General features: G+C 33.5%; 1 protein-coding gene across 2 annotated transcripts; it reads right to left on the bottom strand.

Moving 5' to 3' along the window:
- Positions 1–1,412: 1,412 nt before the first annotated feature.
- On the bottom strand, positions 1,413–4,126 carry LOC112697542 (uncharacterized). 2 transcript variants are annotated; one of them, XM_072221469.1, is made up of 3 exons: positions 3,279–4,126; positions 2,719–3,182; positions 1,413–1,739 (listed from the first exon to the last, which is right to left on the bottom strand). In XM_072221469.1, the coding sequence occupies exons 1-2, from the start codon at positions 3,901–3,903 to the stop codon at positions 2,734–2,736; spliced, it is 1,074 nt and encodes a 357-aa protein (XP_072077570.1). In that variant the 5' UTR covers positions 3,904–4,126; the 3' UTR covers positions 1,413–1,739; positions 2,719–2,733. The 2 variants fall into 2 exon arrangements, with proteins under 2 accessions (XP_072077570.1, XP_025606556.1); XM_025750771.3 differs by lacking the exon at positions 1,413–1,739 and having other exon boundaries at positions 2,440–3,182.
- Positions 4,127–11,942: the final 7,816 nt, after the last annotated feature.

The following is an 11,942-nucleotide window of genomic DNA, read 5'->3' as shown; positions in this document are numbered from 1 at the left end:
ATCATTTTTTTAATGTTGCTTCGCTAGAATCGGAAAGTTTAGAAGGTGAGTACTTAGAGATATAATTATTAATATTATTTTTTTTATTAATTTAAGTTTTTGGATGAATAATTTTATAATATAATTTTAGAAATTTATATTTAAAAAATTTAGAATTTAATCCTTAATAGCATAAGGTTTTTTTTAAAAACGAACATGAATAAAAGATTTTATAAAACATCTAGTACGACATCCAATCTTAAATTAAGTGAGATTGTTTTCTAAATTTTATTTGGTTCAAAATAAGTATACATTCAATATATAAAAGAAGGAAATAATTAGGAGAAGAGCGAAAATAATACACTATGAAAAGTTCCCTATCCATATAGACTTTTCTCTTAAACAATCATTGACCTGATGACCTTAGTCCATCCACTCTTCAAAATAAATATCTAGTAATGATTCTAATCAGTTCCTCACAATACTACTCTAAGACAACAGTACGAAAACAAACTAAAAAAACTTGGCCACCCCTTTTTCCTTTACAATCACATATGATATGAGATCAGACTTATTTGTTCCAATAATTTTGTTTCAATTAACTTCAACATTTTGTAAGAAAAATTTTTAATCGGGTGAAAATTCAGACGAAATCAACTTCATTTGAAGTTAATAACTGAAAATTATTAGATAAAATTTTAATTAAATCAGTTAAATTAGTCAAATTATTTAATGATGATGATGGTACATGTCTCTTCATGTTATAAATGATGTACATACAGATCAGATAGTACATACAGCTCCCTCCAAAATTACATCCGATCGCATTAAAGAATTCTATGTAACAAATAATAATAATAATAATAATAATAATAATAATAAAATGCTTGGCACCATTATAAATTTGCTAACACAAGGTGATTACTATTTATGTAATCAAAATAGTTTTAAAAATTAAAAAAATAAAAATAATTTTAATATTTAATAATTATTTCAGATATATCCCTAGATCTTGACAATAAGTAATGTGATCATTTTATACTTAGGATTATTATATCAGCGTTTTCGTTAATGACGTTAACTCCAACGATATAATTAAAACATATTTAAAATATTAGTTGAAAAATTAAAATAAATTAAATATTAGAAAATTTTTAAAAGTTTTTTTTTATAAAATTTCAGTACAAAATACATACTTGTTTTAAGGAAATTAGTAGTTAATTCTACTAAACAAATCACATTTATTACAAATTAGCATAATCTTACAAAATAATCAGAATATTAAATAAATCAATTTTCTATTTTGTTAAAAAGTGAAAAAAAATTCTAATTAAAATCAGCTTTCAACATTAAAAAAAAAAAAAGAAACAGTGGAAAAAAGGTTATAAAATAAAAAATGCACCCTTATTCTAATTTCTGACGATGTAGCAAAGTGACAAGAAATATATAGATTATGTTCGTTACTTCATTTCATTGACTAAAAATTAAATGTTTCAGTCAGCCCAAATAAATATCTCTGGAAGCTGAGCTATTTATTTCTTTTCTTCTACGTTGATCACAACATTGACCATGGAAACATTATCTCAAAAAAAAAAAATATTATGTGGACCAAATTAAGCCCACTGGTATAGTACAACCTACAAACAACCGGCTCGTTAGGCAAAGCAACTGTGAATTGCATGTTGCTCCTTTGGCCACATCAAATTTTCTCTGTAGCCAATCAAGCACACACTTTAATTGTGTTCCCTCATCCTTCCAACCTAATCAAGATTGTCAAAAGAAAAAAAATTCACCTCTTATTATATGATAATTTAATTAATTCGGTTTAAAAAATTGCAATTATATCTCCTAAAATTTTCTATTTTCAGAACTCAAATTTGATATATCACTACTAAAACCAATGAACTTTTTGCATTAGTCATCAAGATATCAAGCAAGGTCTTAATTTGTGTTTTCTCAACCTTCCACATGTCACTAGAACTTTTTCTTCTTCATCAAGAATTTGACAAATTCACATATTGTCTCTTTCAAGATGAGTTTTTATTTTTATTTTTTTTTTCGATTTTTTACAATTTTAAAGACGAACTTGCTTACTAATTGACCAAGTGAGTGTTGATCATCAAAATCACTGTTTGAAAATTAGCAAATACGTTTTTATTTTCTATTATTTTTTTCCTTTTTTACTTTTGTTGAAAATGACAGCATCAATATCTTGTGATGTTAACTAATATTAACAATTGAATGAATTGGACTTAACAATTGAATATTAGTTAGACTATTCAACCAATTTTGCTGTAATTAGTAACGATTTATTCTTGTGCAAAATTACAAACAAACTTAATTGATTATCAAATGAAAACAATTAAACTCTGATTCTAATTAATATGCTCTCATTCACTCATTTTATCAAACACTTAAAACACACACGGTCAAACATTAAAAAAATAACGACACGCATAATTTGATTAATTTTCCTCAGCAATTCATTTCACGTAAAATTTTACTAATTTGTGCAAAAGAAAAATTACAATTTACATATGCTGAACTAAAAAAAGAAAAGTACATAAGATCAATATAAAATAATACATGATCTCTGTATAACAAATGGGTCAACGTAAAAATCTATATCCTAACCATCTCTAAACTTGTGTTAGTAAACAGTAATAGAATTAAAGAAAATCCAATAAGTAATTTGCTCAATGAAATGCAAGAAGAAAGAAGGAGATGATTGAAACATACAGAAAGTAACGGCGATCAAATTCCAATTCTCCAAGCATGAACAAGAAGAGTTAATCCAACGGGACCAATCAACTCGCTCTCTTCAAGATTGGACCACTCCATCACGGAGGAGCTTCCGCCGAATGATCCCAGCGAAGACGACATCGAAAACGACGACGATGACAATAATAAACTCTTGCCAGTTTTTCCGCATTCCGAATCGTTCCAATAAGTCTCCCCAAAATCCTCGTCCTCCTCGAACTTGAACATAAACACGGCGTGACCATCGTCACTTTTACCCAGATTGTTATTCTTATTATTGTAGGAGTTGTTATAGTTGTTGTAGTAGTGTTGGTATTCCTCCTTTTTGAATAGCCAGTTATGAACGTCCCACGTGATTTGCACGTGACCACCTTCACCAATTTCCACTCTCTCATTCCCCCGAAACTTCCACCTCAACCTCTTCACTTCCAAAACCTTCTCTCCTGTACAATTACGAATACAGTATTAAAATACATACAAAATTAGTGGTAAATAAATTTGAAAAGTAGGATTTGGATTTGTCTATCGTAGCTCCTCACCGTCGAAACTAAACAGAAGCCTCGAGTTTTCGCTATCGTCGCCGCCGCCGCCGTGATATTCAACCTCCAACTCTCTCGTTCTTCCTGCGATCGTTGCTGACGTGGAGTAGATTCTGTTGGAGACACCGTTGGCGTGGACGTCGACGTACTCTTTCCTGGTGACGAGTACCTGGCGGTTCTTGGGATCACGTGCCTTGCACGTGGCGCATGCATCTTTGAGCGGTACATCTCCGACGAGGAGTGCGATGGAGTCGTCTAGCGTGAGGGCAAGGAGGTAATTAGACTCAGGCTCCGGACGGTTACCGAACCTGGCTTTGGAGAGGTTCCAGAAGATTCTTATGTTGTGAGAGAGAGATTTGTGCCCGCGCTTCTTGTTGCGGAAGGAGAAAGGGAAAGCGTTGATGCGGAGGTTGAAGGTGGGAGGGTTGAAAGGGTGGTGGTTGTGGAGATGGAGCTGGAGGGACCGGCCGAAGATGGACTGAGACCATGTCACGGTGACGGTGCCGGCGGCGGTTTGGTATGTGTAGCTGGTTTGTGTTGTCAAGAAGTGTTGCGGCCGCAGCGGTGGATGCGGCGGACAGTCGTCGGAAGTTTTTGAGAGGTGGAAGCATGAAAGGAAGGACATTATCTCTGGTTTTTGTTATTTGAAAAAGAATTTGGAGATTTTGTTGAATATAAGAGTTTTTTAAAATGTTTTATTATAGTTATTTTGGCATGGAAATTGAAGAGAAAAGAAGGAAGGAATGTGGTATTTGCTTTTTTTAATAGTGCCAGGGAAACCAGGAGAGAGAGAGAGTTGTTAAAACATTGAATACACTTTGACTCCTTTTGTGTATGTATGTATGTTTTGAGTCGTAATATGGTTTCAACTCTCAACAAATTAAAGATATTTTTTATTTGAATTTAAATTTTTAAAATTTTAAATTTTCACTTCTAAGTGTCATCTTTTATATTTCTTTACGTATACTCTTTTTATTTATTTTAGTAATTATGATTTTTTTAACTTAAAAAAACATTCCCTTATATATTAAAATTAATTTTATTTTCTATACCTAAATTTATAATTTTGATAATTAAAAATAAAAGTATTTCATTATCTTTTTGGATTACGGGCTTTAAAAGACTCAATTTTCAAACTTACTTTCTCCTCCTCCAACCCCTTTTTTTTCCTCTCGAAGAGTGGCTACCTCAACTCAAAGGACCTCTAAAAAATGCTGAGTAGCATTTAAAGCAATCCTCTCCAACTCTTTCAGCAAAGTGGAGCATACCTCAGCAGTTTAAATTCTCTCTCGGATTAAGACCTGGAGGTGGTTTTTGATAGAAGTATCATTCATATCAATAAAGAAGGGAGGAACTCGAGGTGTAAGAACTAAAGAATGAGGAGGAGGAATAAGAGGGTTTGCCAACTTGCATTGAGAAGAGGTACTCGAATTGGACTTAGTTGGAGAAGGGGTATCTGACTTGCCGCTCTCCTGCAACTAAGCAACTCGAGTTCGAGCGTTCCTCTTGGCTTCTTGAACCTTCTGGTAAGCTTTGGAACCACTTTTTATTTTTTGCAAAAATGAATAAGAGACATCAACAAACAAATCGGAAAAACGAATAGTTATCTATGAAATAGTAGTAAAGACTACCTAATTCGGTATAGACATAACTCAGAGTTTTGAGAAGGAATTTTTTAGTGTCAATGTTTGGAGACTGTCCCAAAACCTCTCAGAATAACTCGACTACAGCCTCCTCGACTTTGTCCAAGTCTGTCAGATTATATTTCTCAACAGGGGCTGCCTTTACCCAGTACAACTGAAAACGGGGCTCATTATTTTCACTCAGAAAGAATGGATGGTGACCTTCAGCAGCACGGACTTTAAAAAAAATTCTGACTTTGAATAGCCCAAAAGGATATTCACTGTTGCTTATTTGAGGCTGCACTAAGAGTTTTGTAAGATAAAACAAATAGAGAAAGATTTTTCAAAGAAATCGGAAAGTCGAGTTCGCGATTTATGAGTTGATAAATCTTCATAAACCCCCAAAAATTTGGGTGTAGCTCGGAAGGAGAAACTTTACAGTAAGATAAAACTTCAGTTTCAAAATAAAAAAAATACTACCTCAAGGCGGGTAAAAAGACAATCATACATGAAAATAAAATACGACTCCGAACAGCAACTCGGCCAAAACAAACTCGGTTTTCAGGGTCAGGGGCAACTAACTCATACTTTACATCATCATCCCTAGAACTACAAATCCAATGGTGTTTGCGAAACTCGTCTACAAAAACGCTATCTACCATAGGAATCACACAAAGAATCGAAGAGTCTACCTATTTCAACATATCATCAAGAACCCTTGAAAATATTTTTGAAACAGTTGAGTGAGACATTTAGAAATATATACCTAGATTATGAAAAAAGAAGCTAAGGCATCACTACCAATTGTAAATTAAAGAAACTCCTTTTCACAGATTATAACATTCGACAAACACAGGAAAGTATTTTTAGAAAATGCATGACAATGTGTTGAAAGCAGTCACAACAAATATCATTTACAAGCATCTTCCTACACGAAGAAGACCATGACAGTATCATAATAACAAAAATAATAAACTAATCAACAAAAAAAGTTGAAACAGAAATAGCTTCATCAATAAATAGAGACTTACCATAAAAAAATCTACGTTCAAACAAAGATCCTTCAAGGTGACAAAGAAACATCACACAAAAATACTAAAAAAACACAAGAATGGCTAACCTTTGAGGAAACCAAAAACAGCAAAAATACTGCATAAACAAAAAAGAAAATTAACCTTTTTTCGAAGAAGTTGAAGAAGGTCAACAGCATGGTAGGAGCAGCAAGCAAGTTTCTTCAAATGCCTCACGTTCTTCAAGGCTCTTCAGAGAAAGAGCAAGATCCTAGTGTAAGGGAGGTTTGAAGGAAAAGGAAAGGGTTGGAAAGAACGAAAAGGCGCGAGTTTTACAGAAGGAACAGAGAGATGAAAAGGAAGGAAGAGAAAAGGGGAGGAGTATTTAAAAGACCCAGGGAGAAAAATATAAAAATTCCTCATTAAATGACGTGCAAGGTTACAAACGTAAATGCATCTTACGTGTCCAAAAGGAAAACCAATAGACGCAACGGTTGACATTCTAAAATCACGTCGGTTTTTCGACTTAAATGCATAAACCGACCTGAAAAGAGCCGACTTCATTCATACTTGAATCCGACTTAAACAAAAAGATCGGACTCAAGTAAGGACATTGTTCATACCCGGCCCAAAACATGAGCCAAGCCCGAAGATAGAGAAAGCCCAAAATGCAGCTGTTCATAACTGACTTCTGCACAGGTCGGAATGAAGTGCTGCATGATAACCCCTTCACTCCCCAAGGGGTTATAACTTACTCCTAATATCTCTCACCCACTTCTAGAAGAGAGATCTCAACAACCCTAAGATAAAGGGACGGTTATCCACCACCAGAAATGGAACTACTCCAACGGTAGTTATTGGCTCATCACCTATAAAAGCAGTTGAAGGTTGTAGCAGGCTTAGAGAAGGGGGAGTTGAATCTATGACAATCTTTTACTTTAATAAAATAACACTTTTAAAATAAACTTGCAATCTGAACCTGTTTGAACTTGGCAGCGAAAAATTTATGAGACAATTTCATTTTGACTCATGAATATCAGAAAGCATAACAGAGCAAGGAAGAGAGAAGCTGACACCATCATGTATCCTGGTTCGGTTGCCTTGTGCAATGCAACCTACGTTCAGTCTCCACCACAACAGTGGTAAAATTTCCACTATAGTTAAAGTATTACGTACACCAATTTCACAGGATTGACACAATCCTTTCACACTTAAGTTCTAATCTAACTTGACTTGGTTATACTAATACCTAACTCTTCACTCTTAGTGCTAACCCAACTAAGAAAGGGGTACCTCATTGGTACAAGATACAAGACACAGATTCAACCTAAAGAAATCTGAAATAACTCTAGACTTTTCACTCATGTATATCTCTCTGCCTCTTTCCACTCTTAGGCTTTTCACTGACTCTCTCAATTAGCCTTTTACCTCAAGAAATTACAGAAATATAAACATTGAAAAGTAAATTACAATCTGTAAAACATGAAGGAGATTGATGCTTCAACAGCCTCTGATGCAATGTGTTGAACCGGGTTGAGCAAACACTAATCAAGTTCTTCATCTTGGCGGAATGCTTCTTTCTCTAGATAGCACTGTCCAAAACGTTGAACCCTCTCAGGAAGCTCTCTATGAAACCTTAACTCTGGTTCTTTTCTCCTTAGCTTCTGAATGATCAAAACTCTTCTTTTGTATCTCCTTGCATGTAGCTGAGTTACTCTCCCTAAATCAACTTCTTGAGCTGTGTGCTTTACTAAATCACCACATCACCTTTTCCAGTTAATCCTCAAATTAGAAACTTTTGTTCTGACCTTCTCTAGTTGATCGAAAGCCACAAGACAGCAGAAATAAACATTTTCAATGGTAAACTTAGATCATGGCCATTGAAACACAACTTGGTCTCCAAGACACACTTATGACCGTAGATGCACAGCAGTGAAAAACAGAGATCATCTTTCCCATGTATCCCGTTTTAGACTGGCAGAGAATTGAAAAGAGGAGAAGAAAGTAATATGCATGCAATAGAAAATATGTTACCTTTGACCTTTGCCTTAGTTAGATTTGGTTTGATTTTGCTTATTTGACCTCAACCTTTCTTGCCTAACCTTCTCTTTCTTTCTTCTTCTGTGAATAGCTTAGGAATTAAGCACTCTCTCACTTCTGTGATTTCTGATCAAGAGAAAAAAAGTGAACGTTGCTTTTGGTGAAAGCAAATGGGAGGGAGTTGCTTGCTATCGGGTTTGGATTGGATCAATTCATTTGGCCCGTTTTGATTTCTCAGCTTTGTTTCCTTTTGGGCTTTGTTTGTATTGTCATCCTATCAGCATAATTAATTTGTTTCATAGTGGGCTGCAGCTGAATATTGAATTTTTGGCCTGCATCACTTCAACCAAAATAATCAAAACTAATTAGTTAATTTGTCCAATAAAGTAATATTTTTCATCATTAATTAATTTAGTTAATTTTTTAACTCAACAATACTGACACCTTTAGTTATACTTAAGTCGGGTTAAGTACTGTTTTCGTCCCTAAGGTCTGTGGTGAAAATTAAATTCGTCCCCGACCTTTTTTGTTATTAAAATCATCCTTAACGTTACAAAACATTATAAAATCATCCTTATGTTCATAAACAGAATTTTTTGGACAATTTTACCCTTTAAATAAAAATAAAAAATATTAAAAAAATCACCCCACCCCACCTCACCCCACCCCTTATCACTACCTAAAACAAAAAAAAAGGCAAAAGACAAACGATTGTGAAAGTGGAACACGGAGGATATGTTATTGGGGGAGAAGGCGGCAGAGGAGGGGAAGAAGAAGGATGGGGCAGCAGTGGCGATGCGGGAGATGTCAGTCGGAGAGGGAGTGGGATTTGAGGAGGTTAACGGTGGCGAATATGCGGTGGAGAGTGTCGGAGTCCGGGAGGGGGACTTTGCCGGCGCTGCTTCTTCTTCTATGATCGCCTCTACTTCTTCTTCTGCCTCTTTGTCTTCTGCTTCTTCTTCTGCTTGTTCTTCTTCTGCTTCTGCTTAAACTTTTGCTTCTGCTTGAGTTTATGCTTCTTCTTCTGTGATTTTTTAATTTTTTTAATTTCTTATTTTGCTGTTTTTGGATCTAAAAACTGAAATTGTAATTAATGATTATTGAATTATTGTTTAATCTAAAATTTTGTTGATTTATTTTGGGAAAAGTTGGAAAAGCCAGCGACTTGGTGTTTGGATCTTGCTGGTTTTGATAGCAGATCTTTTTTTTTTCAATTGAATTCTGGTTTCCTAATTTGCAAGTGATGGAATGATCATGTTCTTAGATAGATTGACCATATGAGCTTAATTTTCGTGAATATTTCTTAGATTAACCCCTGTGCATTGTGATTGATTTACCTCTGTATTGGAGATTCGATTCCATTGAGGGGTGGGGGTGTGGGGTTACGGGAATGGGATGGGGGCGGGTTTTGTTTTAATTTTTTAATATTATTTTTAATTATTTATTAAGTGTAATTTAGTAAAAAAAATAAAATTAAAGTAGAAAACGACGATTTTATAACGTTTTGTAATATTGAGAATGATTTTAATAACGAAAAAAGATTGGGGACGATTTTAATTTCTGCCTCAGACCTTAGGGACGAAAACAGTACTTAACCATACTTAAGTCCCAATACACCTAAATCTGCCAAGATCCTTATTGACTTAAGCATCAGAGTGTTTTGCAAGTACGACCCCTCACTTCCTCATGAGAAACTTGGACAAACGACATCTCAGCATATCAAGTCAGACGTTACCACACAAAAAAATCTGAATCTCACGTTTGAATCCAAATCAACGTTTCAGGTAATTCTCGGAATAGTAACCCTAAATGTTCATTGATCTTTAGATTAGGATCTGTCATGATTCTATATTAATTAGTAGAGTTCTTTAAGTTAATTGTATCTATTATGAATTTTATTTAATGAATAAAAGAGTTGTATATATGGATATTTTGGGAAGTGGTAAAAGAATCGTATCAAGAAAATAAAAATTCCAGGTACTGTCCGCACTGGCCACTGCCCAGACATTGTTGGATTTCCTTAAATGAAACAAATCAAGCAAATATATTATATATCAATGGATCGGAACATCATATTAAGCAAAAATGAAACCCGTTTAACAACATTAATTACCTATACGTTTAACTGTCCAGTGGCTGTGGGTTTTTTTTAAAAAAAAAAAAAAAAAAACAGGCACAAACAGTTACCCAGACATCGAAGGATCTACCGATTTAGTAAATGTTTCAATGTTTCATGACAAGTAATAAGTAAATAAATTTAGTAAATCTTTATTTGGCTTTAGATTTTAGAAACGGACAGATAAAGTTGACTACTGCCTTGTGTATATATATAGTATATGAAAATTTAAATTGAAATAAAAAAGTAACAAATCGTTGTCATCATTTTTATTTTTATTTCCCGGTTACTAGATACGTAGATATCTAGTTTGTCATTCTAATTAAGCGTTATTTTTAATTTAAATTTGACATAGTAGATTAGTAGTAATGTTTCAATAGGAAAGGTTATGTTTATTAGTCCATAAAGGTGTCTAGATATATATATATATTCATAAAGTTAGTTTGACAAAATTTAAATTAAAATGATAATATATCATAGAAATATTTTAATACATATACAAACTTAACGCATCAAATTTAAGGATACAAATCACAATAAAAAAATGAGACTTGACTCATCTTTTGTGGATCTCATCACATACTTCTTTGTGAATTAGTATGTTTAAAAAACAAAAATAAAAAATCACTCTTAGGTTTGTCCAATTGTGCTCGTGCAAAACTTACTCTATCGTTTATATATCAGTCATTAATTTACTCAGTTCACATGATTTCTATCTTACACAATTTATATTTATGTAATATGTCGTATTCATGAGAATATTCTTAGTTCATGATAATTTGTGTGTCAACTGAAACTATGTCCGTCGTTCTCTGAACCTCTCTTTTTTTTTTCTGGGGGTGGTTGTCTTTCTTTAGATTTGTATAATATTTTTCATAATATAATATAGGATAATATATAGCATACAATAGCATATATATACACTAATATTTTTATTAATCATAATATTTAAATTATTTTTTAAGTAATAAAAAATAGTATTAATTGTTTCTTAAATTTGTAAAAAAGATACATTTTCATCCCTACTTCAAACCATCAAAGTTTAGAAATTAACAGTTAATAAAAAAAAAATAAAAGACTAAAGTAGTCACTCAAAAATAGTTTAAGGATTAGTTTGAGTTTTTACTTAAAATTCAAAGTGCAAACTAATAATAACTTTTAGTCTAGTGGGTCAATTTTTTTGATACCGTGGTTTTGTGTGTGCTTTCTCCGGATATGGAGGCATTGGGGTGCAATACAAGGATGTGGGGCAGCTTTTTCATTAATTTTGGGCCCAACAATTTGGACCGTCCGAGTTGTATGAATTTCAATTTTGGCACAGCAAATCGGTAGGTCCGATTTGTGAAGGAAGAGATGGTGTGAATCCAGATGAAGTAAATCGTAGGGTCTGAGTTGATGGAGGGAAAATTTTTTTTTTTTGTTGGCTTAAGAAATCGGAGGGTCCGATATGTTTTTTTTATTAATTTTTTGAATGCAAAACACGTAATCGCATGGTCCGATTTCGTTCGGGCTTTAAATAAAAGTTGGTGAAACCGGATCTGACCCTAAGAACAACTCGCATTCTCTTCTTCTTCTTCTTCAACGTCTCTTTAGTCTGGTTCTTAGTTCCTGTATCCTTTACTAGTTTCGCATGATAGTTAAAAAGCCAAAACCAAAGTTTATGAGTTTGTTAATGTGATTGAGAGAAATGAGTGACAGAGTATTATTAAAGGTGTATTATTTTGGTCAGATTTTGTTACAAACATCTGAAGGAGTCAGATTTGTTTGTGAAAATCCATTAGATGTTGTGATTCCTTTCACAATCTCATTTGAAGAGCTCAAAGGTGTGATCTGTGAACAGATTAATTCTCAGAGGGCAAGAAGAATATTTTGTATT

This window comes from Arachis hypogaea, chromosome 16 (genome assembly GCF_003086295.3).
Source record: "Arachis hypogaea cultivar Tifrunner chromosome 16, arahy.Tifrunner.gnm2.J5K5, whole genome shotgun sequence".
NCBI classification, from domain to species: domain Eukaryota; kingdom Viridiplantae; phylum Streptophyta; class Magnoliopsida; order Fabales; family Fabaceae; genus Arachis; species Arachis hypogaea.
The sequence above is the reverse complement of the archived record's forward strand: the minus strand, read 5'-3'. Positions and strand labels throughout refer to the sequence as shown.